We start from the raw sequence: 19,189 nt of genomic DNA, 5'->3' as shown, positions 1-19,189 counted from the left end.
ATATATATAAAAAATAAAAATAACTGATATATATAGTGGCATTTCATTTTAGTTGTGGAAAAATGCGGATTTGGGAACTTTAAATTAGACAATTTGTTATTTTTAAACAGTGAAACCCAGGATCCCTGCTGGTCAGGCTTGTATTCTGTTTGCACACAACAAATTAGATAGTGATAACAGTTTCTTATGCAACCATCAGTTTTTAGTTCAGTTATTTGATTCATCTTTACCCATCAGAGTGAGGTATTATATGAAATCACCCTAAATTGGTTTGAAAAGTTAGCAAATTTAATTTTTTAGAAATGCCAAGGCTTATGCAGAGTTAAGTACCCCAACCCCAGTAATGCTTTGTACATGATGCATGTTTAAGGAACTGCTTATCCTCTTCCCTCCATCCAGTTGAGTGATCTATATCTCACCTAGCCGTCTTCTGGTTGTATCAGTGTACAGAAAATAAATCCAGGTCTGGTCCTTCTGAATTGTTAGGAGCTCTAAAGCATAGATGCAGTCTCTGAGGCATTTGTAGCTTTAAAAGATAAACCTTTTCCATAGAACCAGGTTGTTAAACTTGGTTTGATAATGTACTCATTTTGCATATAATATCTGCCTTGTACCTTCAGTAAGATAGATATTCTTTTCCTGTCCAGATCTCCCATCTAGTTTTGCTGAGATCTATGATGTGTTGAGGGGGGTGGTTTCCATATACAGAGTTTCTAAAGCATTCTGGAAACCTCCCTGATATAATGCATCATATGAATATAAGCTTGTTATTTCTTGATGGCTCAGACCCAATGGCTTTGAACCTTTTTTGATCCCAGACTGATTTGTTGGGTCTCTAGACCCAGCAGTGAGGTGGCTGAAGTCCAAAGTGATGTTGCACAAAGCAGTTTGGTACAGTTACCTGAACTAGCTCTGCACACAGTGCCTCTTGAACCAGAAGCAGCAAACTGGCAGTTAGTACAGCGCTGCACCCGGGCTAGGGATCTGCAGTCCATCAGTTGAGAACTGCTGGCTTACATGATGATTGACCATTATGGTGATATAAAGCAAATTCTGAATATTTTCTCTAAGTTGCCATTTTTTCCTGTAGTAGAAATGCCTGACTGCCTTGTTAGCATTTCTGTTGAACTGAAAACAGAAAACAGTTGTGTAATAGATAGCTGGAAGGGTTGGGGGGCAGGGACAGCAGCGTACCAGTCCTAGTGTGGACTGCTTCTTTAGTTTCTTTCCTATTGCTGCTGACAAATTACGTGGTCTTTCCAGGTGAATTCAGAAAGTTGCAAGAAAAATTCCTTTCCTTTGCCCCAGGGTCATGGCAGTGTTCCCATAAAGCATTAAGTTATGATGAATTAATTTAGCATGGTCAGCTTTAGCATTCAAAAATCCTGCACAAGGCGGTCTTTAAAACATCTCTCTCTTAATGTTGAGTGTGCTTTTTATTTGTTCTGGCTTAAATTGGAAGATGTGCTTACTTCATGGATACAAACCGTTGCCTTCCCCTCTTTCTGTATTGTAAGAGCTAGAAATGCTTTTCAACAACAGCTCAGGATTTCAAATAAAATGCTCAATACCAAAAATTGGGGATACCAGGGAAATGCCAAATATGAACTTAGGAGTGAAGGAGGAAGGATTGAGAGCTGGTGATGCTGTTCTATATTCTATCCTGTTTGAGGTTTTTTGCATAATGAGATTTTCCCACTAACGCAAAAATAGTGCAACCACTTAATGTAACTCTCTGACTTTCTAGTCTGACCCAGCTAAAAGAAGGGAGGAATTTATGCCATTGCAGGAACTAAACTACATGTGTATATACCCCTTCTCCAGTCTGCAGTGTGGATGGAAGTTGTTGAGACGTTAGCTTCTCATAGCTGATTCCTGCCATAAAGTCATTGGCTATCACTCTTTAAAAACTAGCTAGTTTGCTAGTGGGTGAGACAAAGACATTTGGAATGGTCTTGGCTACTAGACAAATTGTTCAAAAGAGCAAGCTGGCACAGATCCCAAAGTGATTCACCTCTCTGGAGACAAGGCTGCTAAGCCGCTTGGAGAATTGAGTTACATACAGCAAGAGACTAAATTAAAAATTTTGAACTCAAGTCGCATATCTAGTCCTATTCCAGTGTGCCTATTGCAAATTCATGCATTTGGAAGCTGCTCTCAGAAATTACACGAACAGATCTGCCAATAATATTTCAAAGCACCAAAACCTGGAAAACTTAACCCATTTAATCTGATCATATTCATAGAGATTTTTTTCATTATAAAAAGTGAAGCTAGTTGTTGCTCTGAGTGAATCCATGCAGTTGCAAGAAAGGGGCACAGGGCAAAGATATACCCCCAATTGAAGTTTCATCTTTTATATCCTAATAGAACAGTAAAACACAGGCACTTTTTAAAGTGTGGGCTCGCTGGGCTTTAGTAGATAACTTGTGGCAAACCCGTGGCAACTTGTCACTGTTTACTTGCTTGAGAAGCTAATGGCCAAAATAGTTAGTATTCCTATTGCTTTGTGTTGGGGGCAGGGTTCCCATCAATTAAAGCCTCTCTCTCTTTCTGTTTTCCCCCTCCAAAAACAGAGAATGGCAGATCGTCAGGAGAGTCAAATGACTATTGAAGAACGAAAACACCAAATTACTGCCCGAGAAGAAGCCTGGAAGACAAAGGGTAAAGGAGCAGCCAATGACTCCACGCAGTTCACTGTGGCTGGCCGAATGGTAAAAAAAGGTCTGTAAGGAAGTCAGCCAAATATAAATAAGCCATCACGTATCTGTCTAGACCAAATAGAGTAAGGGCTAATGTTAAATAGAAACATTAATTGTATTTAGCAAGAAAAAGGCTGTTTATCTTCAGCCCCATGTCATGGCATTGTAGAATACGCTGTGACTCCTAGTTGTGGTTTGCATAGATCATCTTATCCTGCCGTGTTTGCATTCATAAAGTGAAAAAAGCAATGGCAGATTGTTTATATTCGCATACCTCCTTCAATTTTTGTCTCTGTCTAGCCCAAAGGGCACAATCAGATTGCCCTTGTTGCATAACTGATGGATGAAAACGAATGTGTTCTGTCTCTAATAAGAATTGTGAAACTTAGTTTTTGACCTGTAACTGACTTTTTTTTTCCTTTTCTTTTCTTTTTTCTGGGATCACTCAAAATATTTAGCAAATGCTGCTGTGTTGATTTGAGGATTTGGGTAGGAAATGAAATTCGGGGACAGCATTATTATTGTCTTTACTTGCATATAAGATGACCTTCCCCCCCGCCCCCATTAGATTCTATATATGGAAATGTTAGAAAGTTGTTACAATTTTCAAGGTACAGAATCCTAAATAACGGAGGGTTGTCTTGAATCTCAGCAGGGAAAGCAGTGGCTGGGAGTGGGGGTTGGGTGGCCCCCTTGCCCTCTGCTCCACCCATTTCTCCTTTATAGCTTTCCTGCCCCTCTGCCACCTGCATCCCACAGCCTCTGCCCCTTCCCCCACCCCCAGCACCCCAGTCTCTGCCTCTCCGTGGCACTGCTGATTGGTTGGGCAGGGAAGGAGTTTCCATATGATCCATGCCGGGGAGAGACCCTACCCTGAGCTGGAGTGGAGCTACACCTGACAGTAAGGGGCGGAGGGATGATGGGGTGGATCAGGGGCAGAAGCTGCAGAGGGGAAGGGGAGGGCAGGGCAAGAGGCTGTTGTGGGTCTGACTTGCCCCAACCCAGGCTTAAGACTAGAGTAAGAGCTGCTGCAGCTGCCTGCTTGCCCCCTCTGTTTCGTAAGTGAATATAAGATGAGCCTTTTTTCCCCCTGCCCATGGTGGGAAAACCTAGTCTTATATTCGAGTAAATATGGTAGTTTCAGAGCCAGCCTTAGGGGTAGGTGGTGTGGGAGACTACCCAGGGGGGTGGTCAGGCATGGTGCAGTTCTGCAGGCAGGGGCAAGGCAGTGAGGTGCAGCTCTGTTATTACTATTCAGGCAACAAAGGGAGATGATTGTTAAAACCTGTGAAGTAAAGGAACAATGGCTTATTAACAGGCTATTAACTCCCTTTGCTGCCTGATTAGTACTACATACAGAGCTATACCACCCAGGGGAGAGGGGTGGCTGCTTGGTGGCAGTGGTGGTGGCAGGAGCAGGGCCAGAGCCAGGATGCTTATTTTAATTTTCACCAGTGGTGAAGGAAGGAAACAAAATGTCACAAGGACCTAAGAAGAGGCATAGAACAGTAAATGAAAAGCTCAGTTAATGACTGCAATGAAAAAAAAACATAGACATGATAAAAAAAAAAATACTTGAAAACTGTTGATGATAACCTGTGCAGTCATAGTGAGATGATGGTCACAGCAGAGACATCAGATGAAAAATGCATAGATTATCCACAATTCAACTTCCAAGAATTACTGGAAAAGAAACAAAGAGATCCAAATGAAACAGAAGTTCTTCATCTGGACCAGAGTAATAGTGATGCCACTAATGACAGAGATGAAACTCACATTATAGGCATTGGTGATGCCATTTCTGATCCTGCTTTATGACCCATTCTAATGCCCAGTATTCAAGATCTGCTAGTGACCAATGATCCACCAAAAGTAAAGGACATGGGTTTTCCTCTGGATGACAAATATCACCATATTTCTATGACGTTTTTATACAGAAACCTTGAAAATGGCAAGGTTCTGAAGCAGCGCTGACTGCTGTACTTGGAGTCAACTGACAGGGTTTTCAGTTTCCACTGCAAGTTCTTTGACTTGAATGCAAAATCATCCCTTTGGGGCTTTCAGTATAACATGATGCAACTACCTGACAAAATTTAAAAGAAGCACTGCTGGGCCCTTCCATTGTGGGTTGACATACGGAAAGAACTCTGATATTAACAGTGTGAACCTCTGAAGAACTGGGCTATCTCCAGAGTCTACTTCCAGCAGGGACTGTTGTGCTCCTCAAGAAGTTTTACAATTCATTTACAACAATGAATTTCATGACAACTTCCCATACCCATGGATAGTATTCAGAATCGTTTTAACCATGACCTTAATGGTGGGAAGCAACAAACAAAGCTTCTCAAAGCTGAAGCTCTTAAAAACACATTTGCAGTCGACCATGGGAGACAACAGGCAATCTTTCCTGGCTAACTTGTCAAGAATGCTGTGGCTCAAAATATAGACCTGTCACAAGCAACATCAGAGAAAATAAACTTTCGTCTTGGGTATTCTCCTGCTCCCTTTCATGGTTCCCACCCACCAGTCCACCAACAAGCTCTTACATATGTTTATATAACATCTTTGTGGAAATAGCAATTGCTTAATGGAAGAGTAATGTTGAGAAAGTATTGAATACACCTGGAGTGGTCGCTCTTGCTCTTAATGCAGTTTTACTCCTCACACCCAGCTGACTTCTGGGTCACCAACAAGTTTTCAGTGGTCCACAGATTGGAGATTGAGAACCTGAGTTAAATCTTTCTAGGTACTTTTTAAAAATGTAATAATAATCTGAATGGGACTGTTCAGTTGTAGTTGAGTGCTGTTCAGTGCTGTGGAGTACCTGAGCCATCAAGTAGAACATGTCAGTACAAGTAATATGAGCTGAGTTTTATTTAGATTAACTGCATGGCATATTGCCCAGGTGAGGGAATTCTTAAAGATGTGCTTTAATTTTAGAGCGCATGGGGGGATACAGCAAACTATACAGGAAATGTGTTTGTGTTTTCCCTTGGGTTTCTGTTTGTCAGTTTTTGATATGGACCTTTCTCGCCATCTAGTGCTGCTCTCTGCAGTGCTGTGTGAATCCTTGCACGCCCTCCTGCCTACAACCTACCAGCTGGTTTAAAATCTGCCCCAAGCTTAGGCCTCTCAATTTAATGGCAAAATGTGTGTTCATTACTGAGCTGCCTGACTTGTGTTTTGAATTCACTTGAGTGTTTGGTAATTACTGCATGCTAAGGCTTGTTAGTGATTGAGTCTTTCATGCAAAAATAATGGAAGTAGTTGTTGATTTAACATACTGAGTCTGCATAGGCTTATCTGATCAAAACAGTTAAGTCTCCAAAGCAAGACTTAAATTAGTGAGGCTCAGTAATTAGCAAGCAGTTAATAAATGAAAAATAGTGGTTACCTTTGTAAAAAGTTATCAGGTTTCAATATATTGTTCTAATGAGTATGATAAACCTTCATTCCAAATAGTGTCACATGACTCATTGAATCTACATCTGTTCATGTAAGAAATGGTCTAAATGCATTTATTGGTTTTAATGTATTCTACTTAGCATTGTGCTAGCTACTGGGAGGTGGTAGGAGTAGAAAATAATGTACATTGGATCAAGGCTTCTAACAAACACTGTACACCTCCCAAATCGGCGTAGTATACTACTGGCTTGCTGTTTCAACTCATTCCTATACGCTGCAAATAAAAGCCACAGTGTCCTATGACTTTGGTTATTGTTGGGCATAAGGAATGGAATTACCTTAACAATTTCAGTCTTTCTACTACCTGGATTTAGAATTTCTTTTCCTAAGAATTGTTCTAAACAATAACCCCACCAAATAACCCCACTTGCAAAGTACATGGTTTTCCCCCAAAATTGCACATTTCTGTGATGTGCAAATTCTGTTATGTGCAACACAATCCACATGAACTGTATTGATTTTAAAATGAGCAAAAAAATTGCCCTTATGGAGCTCTTTTCTCACAGTAGATTACTTTAGCAGGTGTTTCCTGGTTGACAGGGAATATGGCAGTCTCAAAAACTTTTATTTTTATTTTTCAGGTTTGGCTTCACCAAGTGCCCTAACTCCAGTGACATCCCCTTTCTGTAGCAGGCTCAAGTCCACCACCCCAATATCAAAGCCTATGGAAGGTGGGTAATAAAAATGACTGAAAGTTATGCTCGTGTTTTCATATGCTTTAATCTCACAGTGACTTCTGACTTTTCTACATTGGTTAGAAATTGAAGCCAGGCCTGATATGCAATTAGAATCAGACATGAAGCTGGACAGGCTGGAATCCTTCTTGGGAAGGCTGAACAACAAAGGTTTGTAAGAATAATTCAAGGAGACATTATGCTATTTGCCTCACTTGGGTAACTGAGCATTTCTTAGTTACAGTACCTGATAACAAAAATACGTGTACCTATTCATTCCACCAAGACTATAATGGTCATTAGTGAACTTTACCCTGACCTGCTGTTCTTTTTATAGAATTTCAAAGAGAGAATTTAAATAATAAATAATTCTATGTGGACTTCCTTTCATCATCATAATTCCTGTATATTCTTCCTTCTAGAACAGTGTCCAGGTTAATATTTAGAACAGTGGTGCCCAGCCTTTTGGCCACACAGGCACTGAGCCCATTTGTGGGAAGTGTGCCCTGGGGGTTGGATACCACCCACTCCTGCCCCCCTTCACGTTAGGACTGAATGCTGGATCCAGCATGCAGGGCTGGAGTTTTTTGGCAGCAGGGGAGCAAATTTCTGGACCTTTGGGAAGTCCCATGGAACAGATGACACTGCCTCACAAGCTGGATCTGGAGATTGAGCATGCCTGTATTAGCAAATCATGTTGCCAGTTTGGACCTTGAAGAAAAACCTGACACTACATATAATTCATTTTATGGCTTGCGGGGAGGGAGGGAAGATGGTATGAAGTAAGTTACTCTCACATGTCCTGCTCCTTTTGCTTTTCTCATGTGTCTGACTTCAACACTGCAAGTTCTTTGGGACTGAACCATTTCTATATTTTGCATGATGTCAGGCATGTCAGAACTGAGTGCATGTCCCTTTCTTTACCAGGGGCGATTTAAAAACAAGCTGTCTCCTAAAAATTTATATTGATGTTATGCTTCCCTGTGGAACCTGGAGTAGCATCTGTCTCCAAGTAACCCCTGCTCCATCCTTCAGAATAAGAATGATGGATAGAATGCTGTCCTCTTTGTTTTAAGAAACCAAAGAAACCCACATGTATCTATCAGGCCAAATCACCTCATTTTGGGATAGCTTTTCAATTTGCTGTCTCTCTCTGCACCCCTTTCAAAAAAAAGCCAAAAAAAAATCCCCAAAATTTTGACTGAAAACACATCATGGTATTATGGTGTTTAAGCAAATCTTTTCTCTGCAGTTGGTGGGATGCAAGAAACAGTACTAACGGTCACGGGAAAATCTGTGAAAGAGGTGATGAAGCTGGATGATGATGAAACCTTTTCCAAATTTTACCGTCACACGGATTTACCCACTTCCTCAGTGCCTTTGGAGCTGGATGAGGACTTTGATGCCATCTTTGATCCTTATGCACCGAAGTGAGCACCTTAATTTTCACAAATATGAATGAATAAAAAAGTTCCCAGGGCCCTTTTTCCACCCTTCCCCCTCCTCTGACAAAGAGAACGAAATGCCCAGCTTCCTTTCTACAAAATAAATAAAAACTTCTCACTTTGATTATGGGTACAAAATGTTCTGTAGTTTTGTAGGTGACTCCTAAGAGTGCCCATGTCCAGGTTCTTCATGATCATCCTTTGTGCATCTATCAATGACCTGACTTGTCTGTCTACTGCCGGAGGTTGAGTGTCCTCCTAATACAAAGCAAGTCTCTAGCCATCATTAGTTTCTAAGAAAATCATGAAGTTGGATCATCTGAAGATTATAAACTTTGTTTGGTTCTTAGGCTAATTTCTTCTGTAGCAGAGCACAAACGTGCAGTGAGGCCTGTGCGCAGAGTTCAGGCCTCAAGAAATCCCCTCCGAATGCTGGCAGCAAGGGAGGACATTCTTCACGAGTACACTGAACAGAGGCTAAATGTTGCCTTCATGGAGTCCAAGCGAATGAAAGTAGAGAAAAGTGAGTTGATTTGCTGGCCTTGGCATACTGTTCTCTTTAGCAGCAAAGGACTAAAAGATGGAGCTGTGCTAGCCACTGAGAATTCGGAGCTTAGGGTTTTTTTATTTTAGTTAGTGGAATGTGAAGTATTAAATCAGAGTTGACTGAAATGAATGAAATTATGCATTTGGCTTCTTGAAGGAAGTTTACCAACCTTCCTGCTCTGTAACCAGCTCTTCCAGTCTAGCCAGCTATAGGAGCACTGTTGTGTTTTTCAGGTTAGGCAGAGGATGGAGAGATAAAGATAGCAGAAGCAAATGGGCAGGTCTTGCAGTAAGGTGATAGCTAAATGGCAGTGTACTTTCATTAAGGGAAGGAAGCAAAAATAACTAATTTTTTTCCTTGTAAATTGTTCTCAATTATAGGCCATAATGATCCCTGGGGAACCTGCAGAGCCTTCATAGTTTCCATCCATTAGCTCCCCTAAAGCATAGCAGCTTTCTAACAGCAGCTGAAGAACAGTTCACTCACATACTGCATTTCCAGCTAACCACACGATTAACACGTGACACTGCTGTAGGATTTGCTCATAACAATTTGGAGCAACATTTTTAGTGTGCTGGTGAAGTTTCCCTTACTTCACTGTAATAAAGAGAATTCATCTTAATTTTGTCTGTCATGATGAAAGGAAACTCAGATTAATGCTTCTGCTGAAGTACAGCATTTAAACTTGGGAAATTTCTGTTGTCTTTGGTTGGGCAATAGCCATCTGCTGCCAAGACTTGATTCTTTTTTACAGTAAATTGTGGCGCTTAAGATTTGGAATTGTGAACGTCTGTTGCATCACAGTAGCTGAGACATGTCTGCTTTTTGTAATCATTGATCATTTATCTAGCTTTGCAGATACACTCAGTGCTTTACAAAACATTGAGTGAATCTCCACAGAGGCTGGAATTTCTGCCAAATAGAATAGATTTGCTGTAAATTAATTATTGGTTTATTATTCCATGATATCCAGAAACTTGTCTAAAGACTCAAACAATCAAAATCCTTGAACTAGCTGTTATCCAGTTCAGCCTGATGTCTCATAATGTCAGCAGCAACAAGAAAAGGCTGGGGATGGGGGGAAGTATTTAAAAGCATCTAAAACACAGAAAGCAAATAATAATATGTTCCTGTGTTTTGCTTGTCTTGTCTTTGTGTGTGTGGATCAGTGTCCACTAACTCAAACTTCTCAGAAGTAGCACTTGCTGGCTTAGCGAGCAAGGAGAACTTCAGCAGCGTCAATCTACGGAGTGTCAACCTAACTGAACAGAACTCCAACAACAGTGCTGTGCCGTACAAGAAACTGATGCTCTTGCAGATTAAAGGTATGCAAGAATTTTGTACTGTACTGTATTGGTACATGTGTAGTTGGGGAAAATCGACATCTTGTATCTCTTTGTACTGATAGCACTGCCCTGAAAAATGTAAAGCCAAAAGAATAAGTGAAGGTTGTGGGGTAGGAATGTACCATAGCAAGTGAACTTGGTGGTGACTGTCATAGATCTGGCAGGAAGAAATGAGACTTCACTTAAGGACATCTGTTTTTCTGTTGTGTTGGTGCTGTTTCAGTATTCCCCAGTTTACTTAAATTCTCGTACTCGGAGTCAGTCTAAGCGGCATTATGCTTCCATTAGATAATTTTGCAACACCATTAATGCTGTGCATCTGTGCTCAATACTATCTACTCTTTTGTCAAGTTGAAATTCTTGAAAATCTGCTATGGAGTTTTGAGCATCCAGTAAGGAAATGAAGCAGTTTCAGAAATCATGCGAGTTCTGGAACATGCTTTTTTTTTTTCTCTAGGGCACATAAAGCTTCCAAAGCAGGAAAACTGGCAATAATAGAAATACAGGTTAAAGGAAGGAAACAATGTGGTTTTCCTGAGTGTGAACCATATATTACTCTTTTTAATTATTCTTTTAATGAAAGATTTTTGGAAATGGATTATTAGTGCTCTAGAATCAAGCTATTTTTTCATTCAAAATTAATACATCGTGAAAGGTTAGTGACAGTATTAATAGGAATATAATTACTCTGGTTTTACATTTAGGAAGAAGACATGTTCAGACAAGATTAGTTGAGCCAAGGGCTTCATCACTGAACAGTGGAGACTGCTTCCTCTTGTTAAGTCCACATTACTGTTTCCTGTGGGTAGGAGAGTTTGCAAATGTTATAGAAAAAGCAAAGGTTAGTACTCCTCATTTTAGAGGCATCACAGCCCATTTCTTCTTTTTATACAGTCAGCTCTTGATGTCAGTTATCTGAACAATCTAGTTTCATTGCACTCACAAAATAGTGTCTTATTGAACCGATACTGGCCTGTCTCTGGCTATTTCTTTAAAATATCCATTCTTGGATTTAATTGAATGCTGACATAGGAGCATGCATGTTGCAAAATGCAGTAGAAAATACAAAATCCTCAGGAAAGATTTGCAATAAAAAAAATTTGAATTGTAGGATGTCCTTTTCCCTGCAACATTTTCATAGTGTGAGTTCTCATTCTAATGCACACAAAAGGCCTGGTACTCTTCTGTCACTTCTCTAAAGGTTTTTGTTATTAATGAAAATAAAGTAATGGCCATTAATGCTGCTACCTGCCATACTGTTTTCTTCCTCTTTCCTGTGTTTTCCCTAAAATTCAATGTGCACAAATGTCCTAAAGACCTAAGTGATCATACTCAGATAACGTTTATCTCCTAGGCTTCAGAACTTGCAACTTTAATTCAAACAAAGAGGGAACTTGGCTGTAGAGCTTCTTATGTACAGACTATTGAAGAAGGAATAAATACCCATACCCATGCAGCCAAAGATTTTTGGAAACTTCTCAGTGGTCAGACAAGTTATCAGTGTAAGAGGTTTTTATCTTTTGTTTTTCAATACCTGATGTTCTTTCACAAGAAAACTTACTACATTGGTTGCTCCAAGGCAGAGAAATTTGAAATTTTAAAAATGTTTTCAATATTTTTCTCATTAAGCTGCTGGAAACCCTGAAGAAGATGAAATGTACGAAGCTGCAATAATTGAAACAAATTGTGTTTACCGTTTAGTAGATGATAAACTTATTCCTGAGGATGACTACTGGGGCAAAATGCCAAAATGTACCCTGCTACAACCAAAAGAGGTACAATAAGTAGAATTTAAACTTTTTGTATTTGCGAGTTTCCTCTGGAAACTCCTTTTGTGCCCCAGAGGTCCATCTTTTGCCTCTTCTGTTCAATGTGTATCTGAGGCCACTGGATGAGATTTGTGTAGAGATTTGGAGGGAGGTGCCATCAGTATGCTAGTAATACCCAGCTCTACCTCCTTTCTTATCTGACTCAGGCCCTGCAGTCTCATTCCTTTCCCAATGCCTAGCTGCAGTTGGGGATTGAATGCAGGTGAACCACATTGAAACTGAATCTAAACAATACAGAGGTGATGGTGGTGAGCAGACTGCTTGACTGGGTGGAAGGAATACTTATCATTGGAGTCTGGTGTCCGCTTACCACTCAGGTTTGCAGCCTTGAGGTGCTCCTGGATATTCAGGTGGTAGTGGCAGCTACCTTTCACCTAGTCCATCTAGTGGAAGGCTGCAGTCCTTTCTTTCAGATCTGGCCATTACCCTGCATGTCTTTGTAACCTTCAGGCTGAGTACTGCAGTGTGCCTTCTGCGGGTCTACCCTCGAAGACTTGGAAGTGACACTGGTGCAGAATGTGGCAGCCTGCCTTTTGATGGGGGTGGGTCCAAAGGAGCACATAACGCCAGTGCTCTAGAGTCTGCACTGTCTCCCAATAGTTTTCATTTCAAGGTGTTGCTTTTTACCTATAAGGCCCTAAACAATCTGGGTCTTGCACACCGTATGTCCCATTGTGATCTCCAAGGTCTGCTGAGAGCAACCTCCTGCGGGTACCAAGAGGGATTGAAAGTTGGTTTCCTGAATGTCAATATCACTTTTTGACCAGTAAGTCCTCAATTCTCCTAGTTTGATTCCACTCCTACATAAGCGTGTTTCTTTATAGTATCCATTTTACTTATCAAAAATGCAGGCAATTCCTCCATGCAAAACAAGTGCATGGCATTGTATACATTGTACTATGGCTGCTTCTGTCTTGGAGTCAGCTGCTTTTTGTTATGTGACACTTGTATGGGTTTGTTTTTCAGCATTAATTACAGCAATAGTAAGGTTATTGATGTTCTAGATGCAACTGAACATATTTTCCCTGAAACTAGATTATTGTAATTTTTCCTAGGTCCTGGTGTTTGATTTTGGTAGTGAAGTATACGTGTGGCATGGGAAAGAAGTCACTTTAGCACAAAGGAAAGTGGCGTTCCAGTTGGCCAAACACTTGTGGAATGGAACCTTTGACTACTCCAACTGTGACATAAATCCTCTAGATCCCGGAGAATGCAACCCCCTTATACCCAGGTATCAAACTTACAGCTATTGGTGTTGGATATACTTTGCTCTCCTATTCATAGTCTGTCAACATATGTTACTGGAAGTTAATGCTGTTGATTTCCTGCGAACTCAATCAGTCTGTAACTGCCAGGTCCCACTCTTTTCTGTGGGAACTACAGGCTATTATGATGAAGTGTGTAAAGTACTGCCAGGGCTAGAGGGCTGCATATTGTCAAACAAACACTTTCACTGTAATTTATAGCATGTAAGTTCAGCATTTTCTCCTCTCCACTCCTCTCTTTTCCCTAAAACAGAAAAGGACAAGGACGGCCTGACTGGGCTGTCTTTGGCAGACTCACAGAACATAATGAAACCATCTTGTTCAAAGAAAAGTTTCTTGATTGGACTGAACTGAAGAAACCCAGTGAGAGGAACTCTAGTGAATCTCTTCAGCAGAAGGTACAGCAGATAAATGTAATGAGTATTTTCAACATTTGTTTTCATGTATCTTGGATGGGATAGAAAACTTCAAAACATTTTAATGACATGCTCATTAATAAGGCTCTAAACTAGTACTCTAGATTTCCTGGTAATATCCTCAAATGTTCTGACCTTCGCCTGCCGTTAGGGATAGCATCACTGATAGTAAACGTCTGTTTTATTTTTATTGGCTAACATTGAGCAGTTTGTTCAACACAGAAAAAGGAAAACAGTAATGCTACTAAAGCACATAATGCGTTCACTGTGTGCTGCTGCTGCTGAAATTGTTGAGTAAAAGGAGGAAAACTCCTTAACTGAAAGAAAACGGTTTTGTTTTGTCACAGGAAGAGTCTAGATCTGATTCTAAACCCTGCGATGTCATGCTAATGGTGTCCGTGCCCCAAAATACTGTTGGCACAGTGTTGGATGGAATGAACATTGGCCGTGGATATGGACTTGTTGAAGGAGAAGACGGGAGGCAGTTTGAAATTATCACTGCCTCTGTGGATGTCTGGCACATCCTAGAATTTGATTATAGTAGGCTACCAAAGCAAAGCATTGGGCAGTTCCATGAGGGAGATACATACGTTGTTAAATGGAAGTACATGGTGAGCACTGCAGGTTAGTAAGCAATTGAAATTCTTCATGCTGAGATACTGATTTCTTTTTAGACAAAACTGCTAATGTCATTAGCAAAATCCAGAACAAAATGTCCTTGTATGTAATGCACTCAGCTATGCAAGCAGTCCAGAAAGTCACTTATGATACTGGCCATTAATCCAACATTTTAACCAAAATACAAAGTAGAATTTTAGGTATGAATATTATTGGTTGTTTTTTTTCCTTTCATCCAAATAATATGATCTGTTTTTTCTTTGCTTTTAAACTGATTATCTGTGCATTACCTTTTTGATTTAGCTTACCTGCATTCAGATTTTTTATCCATTCTGGCTTGCAAAATGGCTTGTACTATTATATAAATAGATTGCATCTGCCCATTTTCAAAGCCAAATCAGCTAGAAAGCTGGACTAGTGACACTGCTCTAACCAGTCTTAGGCAGCAACAAAAAGAGAAGATCCTAAATGGTAGCTCCAAATGGGGCCAAGAGGGAAGGAATCTTTGTACCGATTCTCTAACTACCCTCAGTGGATTTTAGTTTAGATTTGAAAATCTAAACAGGCAAAAAAGACTGAGCACAGGTGGATCTATGATCTTGTGCCACAGCTTGGTGTGATCTTTCTGGCACTTTTACTCCTCTGCTCTCAGAATGGAGAAATGAACAGGAGATGGCCTCCATGATAAGTAAAAGTAGCCCATAAATGACAGCCTGGCTTTGTTTGCATTCTAAATGGGGAAATACCAAAATCAGCTGAAGAGCCACATGGCAAAAATTATGGCTTCAGGATCTTAAAAAAAGTCAGTCATAAAATGTGCCTTGAATCTATACTGAGGTGCTGGGGAATCCAGTCAAAGTGCAACAACCTGTAAATATAGGAGCAGCTGCAGGTAAAGTAGACCCTGACCTAGTTGTGTTCATGAAATTGATTCCTTTTGTAACAGAAGCTCTATTGAAAATGACCCACCTTAAACATAGGCTTGCCAAAAAAAAAGTAGGGGGGAGGTGGGGCTTTAAAATAGACCCTGACAGTGTGTGTTCCTGTAGTTGGGCTTTTTTTTGATGTAGGAGCCAGCACTTTTTACTGTTGGTGGCTCTGACTTTCAGAAGCAACTAAGCCCCTTTGTGTGCCTATCTTACAACATCCTAGCATCCTGATTTTCAGAGGGTAATTGCTGAACATAACTTAGACTGGAGCATGTCCAATTATTCTAGCAGCTTTACTTTAGTCTTTTACCTGAAAACGTTGTCCTTCACTACATCCTAGATTACTGAGTGTTCAGTGGAAAGAGGAAAGCGTTCCACTCAGTGTCTTCTTATAGAACTTGCCTTTTTTTCCCCATACATGTTGCATGCTAATTGTACTAGTAAATGTCTCTCAAAAAATCCAGGCTCCAGCCCTGTGCTCAAACCAACATTTAATATTTAATTGAAAAATAAAAACGTTAATGTCACCTGAAACTATTAAAGAAAGAAGGCAGATACCAGCTGTTCCCTGGTCATCTGTTTGTCATTACTCAGAAGCTCCTTGTAGTCTCCTTCTCGATTATAATTTAAATGCCTGTATCGGTCCCAACTCTTGTTCTTTCCAGAAGTGCTCAGCAGCCAGCTCATCTTCTTTGCTGCCAAAAACAGTGTAATATGGAAAATGAGGCTCGGTGCACTCTTTTTGGTAACATGATTGGATGCACTATTTCACATACAGGTTCTCTCAAGTGCTGTCCATTATGTGTCTCCTGATATTATGAATTCTTTTAATATGATCTTCTTGGCTCAAGACTGTGACCACTCAGTAAAGGCACCTGCATGTAGCTTTTACATCCATCACATGATGCACGTGGCAGTTCTGCATGGAGGCATCTTGGGCTGGTTGGGTAGTGTTTCTTAGATTAATTATGTAGTCAGTGCTGCACTGGATTTGATGTTGCTGAACTGGCTCAGTAGATTTAAAGCACTTGCTGTCCAGATCTATAGCCACTGCTTTCCCACAGTATGCACTGTTTTTTTGCTTTTTCAGTTGGAACCAGGCAAAAAGGAGAGCAGCAAGTGAGGGCTGTTGGGAAAGAAAAATGTGTGTACTTTTTCTGGCAAGGGAGGCACTCCACAGTGAGCGAGAAAGGGACGTCAGCACTGATGACAGTGGAGCTCGATGAAGAGAGAGGAGCTCAGGTGAGCTGCCAACATAGCCGTTTTGTAGAGAATGCAGGGTGAAAGTGCTGGATAAGAGACTTTGTTGTTGTCAGTCATTGAATCAGTCCTTGTATGAGAACACGGTGGTAGGATTTCAAGAACATCTTTCTTTTTCTTTTCTGCAGAGGCTGCACCTCTGGCCAGTAGATATAGGCAATCCCTCTTCCCTGTCCCCACCCTGACCCTTCAGCTTTCATTCTGAAGATATTACAACAATGCAGACATGGATTGTTATTCTGTTAGCTGCCTTCTTGAAAGCGGATTTCTATAATTACGAAGCACGTGTCTGCTGTCTCTGCCCCACCCCCACAAATGGATGAAAGCATGGTTATGCAAACACATGTCCTGCCTTCAGAAACACAACTCCATTTAAGGAATTCATGTCTTCTCACACAGCAGAGGTCCACCCACTTCAGTGAGCCCCAACAGACCTTTTTCTGCCAAGTCGAGACCTGAACTTTAAATTGTTTGGCAATAAGTCTTTACCCAGGTGAACTACTTGGCTTGAGTAGTTGTAGCAATTTACCTGCAGGAACAAGGAGCTTAGAAGTTTGCCCTTTTATAGTATCAAAACTACCTCGGGTATCTTTGTGCTACAGCGCAGTTTCTTCTTGGTACAAGGAGCGGGCAGGAAGGTGCATAATCACCCCTGATAATATGTAACACTCTGCAGGTGAACTTAGTCTCTTCTGTCCATTTAATAATTAGTCCCACCAACAACATTTTCAGGTTCAATCAGCAGCACTTATTTGGCTTAAGCAGGTTGAAATACCATATATTTAGTCTTCCCGGTGCTGTCATAAACCCTATTGTTTCAAATGTTGTCATGTTCCTTTAAAATGTGGTGGTTTAGAAGCTGTTTAATTTATTTAAACTGATTTAAAATTACTGTTTTGGTGCTCCAAAGGCAGCATTCCCAAGTCTAGCTTTTCTGTGGTTTTAGTCTTGTGCTTTCAATTTCCAGGTACAAGTTCTTCAAGGGAAAGAACCCCCATGTTTTCTTCAGTGCTTCCAGGGCGGGATGATTGTGCACGCTGGAAGAAGGGAAGAGGAAGAAGAAAACGCACAAAGTAAATCGCTGTTAGATACAGGGTTTCTGTTTCAAGATTCCCTTTTCCAGTAAAAAGGTTTTTAAAAGAAGGTTCAAGTAGCACTCTGTCCATCAGAAAGGGACTCGTGAAGGCTTCATAAATCATGAGGCTTATTAAACTATTGCTTTCAGGGTAGTTCATTCCTGGCTTGAATTTAAAATGGGTTGTATCATCCTGAGAGCAAATTTATTTTACTGTCAAGATATCCATTTCAATTTCAGGTTTAAGTGAATGAAATGCTATAAGCTGCTGTTCCTTCTTACACAGTGCAACAAAAATAGGGGGGTTTTTTGTTTTTTGTAGTTTCAATTTTTCCCTGCCATTTGGGGCTTCTGCTGCTGAAACAAAGTTAAGCTGTTGGGTTTTTTTACCTGTTGAGTACATATTGCAATTCATTCTATGTCTTTTCAGTCTAATGGTAGATTAGAAAGGTTCCACTGATCTTGGAATAAATCTAACCTTGACTTTTTGTACTAGGTATTGCAGTTCACAGAGTAGGAAGAAAGATGAGCTTAAAAAAAATGCAATCATATTAGCCAATTGTTAACCCTAAGCAGATGTGCACACAGTTCTGAATTTCCATGTCTTTCCCCGGCATAGCTAAAGATCATGTCACAGTGTGGTGCTTACTATTTTTCCTGAACCAGAATTTTCCAAACTGGATTACACGCACTTGATCCATTGACTCACTTCATAAAAATTTCAGGAGGCAGCACATGAACCCATCTCTTTAGGAGCAGATATCCTGAACTGGAAGTAGCTTTTCCAGTATGTAATAACACTGTACTGTTCGTGCCCATTCTAGGTGACTGGAGGCTGTACTGTGTACGAGGAGAGGTTCCCAATGAAGGAAACCTGCTTGAAGTAGCATGTCACTGTAGTAGCCTGAGGTCCAGGACTTCCATGATTGTTCTCAATATAAATAAAGCCCTTATCTACCTATGGCATGGCTGCAAAGCACAGTCTCACACAAAGGATGTAGGAAGAACAGCAGCTAATAAAATAAAAGAACAGTAAGTAGCTAATTTATACCTTGGAGACATTTGTAGTATCTTAATTGTAATAAATAAATAAAATATTAGCCTGCTATCCAAAATGGTTTAAGTAAGGAACAACCTTTCAGTTAAACTTCTTTTTATATAGAATGAGAAATTGCCCTAAGTGTGTACTAGGAAAGGGAGGAATAAGGAAGACATCTAACTTAGAATACAGGTTTCTATTACAAATACAATTCTTATGTGCATTTCCCAGTTGTTTGCTTTGCTGTTCGTAGTGTTACTGCATTGACATTGCTTTAGACAGAACAACCATTCTTTTTAGTCTCTGGTAGATTGCATAATCTCTAAAAGTCATAGAATCATAGAAGTCGGGTCAGAAGGGACCTTGTTAGATCTTCAAGTCCGACCCCCCGCCTGGGCGGGAGAAAAGACTGGACTCAAATGAGTCCAGCCAGGTAGTCATCAAGCCTCTCTTAAAGATCCCCAGGGTAGGAGCCAGCACCACTTCCCTAGGAAGCTGGTTCCAGCTCCTAGCTGCCCTAACTGTGAAGTAGTTCTTACAGATGTCTAATCTAAATCTACTCTCTAATAATTTGTGTCC

The 19,189-nt window shown here is 40.5% G+C and overlaps 1 protein-coding gene across 11 annotated transcripts in view; it reads left to right on the top strand.

Moving 5' to 3' along the window:
- Positions 1 to 19,189, top strand: part of SVIL (supervillin) — a 235,462-nt gene that overhangs the window by 196,904 nt on the left and 19,369 nt on the right. For all 11 annotated transcript variants that reach the window (XM_019508211.1, XM_019508220.1, XM_019508210.1 and 8 more), the window contains 15 exons: positions 2,571 to 2,724; positions 6,749 to 6,838; positions 6,926 to 7,012; positions 8,094 to 8,271; positions 8,637 to 8,809; positions 10,003 to 10,158; positions 10,884 to 11,020; positions 11,534 to 11,681; positions 11,809 to 11,954; positions 13,064 to 13,239; positions 13,527 to 13,671; positions 14,037 to 14,313; positions 16,327 to 16,478; positions 17,464 to 17,569; positions 18,396 to 18,603. In XM_019508211.1, coding sequence (XP_019363756.1) covers positions 2,571 to 2,724; positions 6,749 to 6,838; positions 6,926 to 7,012; positions 8,094 to 8,271; positions 8,637 to 8,809; positions 10,003 to 10,158; positions 10,884 to 11,020; positions 11,534 to 11,681; positions 11,809 to 11,954; positions 13,064 to 13,239; positions 13,527 to 13,671; positions 14,037 to 14,313; positions 16,327 to 16,478; positions 17,464 to 17,569; positions 18,396 to 18,603 — 2,333 coding nt within the window. The remainder of the gene's footprint in view (positions 1 to 2,570; positions 2,725 to 6,748; positions 6,839 to 6,925; positions 7,013 to 8,093; positions 8,272 to 8,636; positions 8,810 to 10,002; positions 10,159 to 10,883; positions 11,021 to 11,533; positions 11,682 to 11,808; positions 11,955 to 13,063; positions 13,240 to 13,526; positions 13,672 to 14,036; positions 14,314 to 16,326; positions 16,479 to 17,463; positions 17,570 to 18,395; positions 18,604 to 19,189) is intronic.

The sequence above is a fragment of the Gavialis gangeticus genome, unplaced genomic scaffold, assembly GCF_001723915.1.
Source record: "Gavialis gangeticus isolate Ggan-Ray unplaced genomic scaffold, GavGan_comp1, whole genome shotgun sequence".
Lineage (NCBI taxonomy): Eukaryota > Metazoa > Chordata > Crocodylia > Gavialidae > Gavialis > Gavialis gangeticus.
Note: the sequence above shows the minus strand (reverse complement) of the source record. Positions and strands in the feature narration are given on the sequence as shown.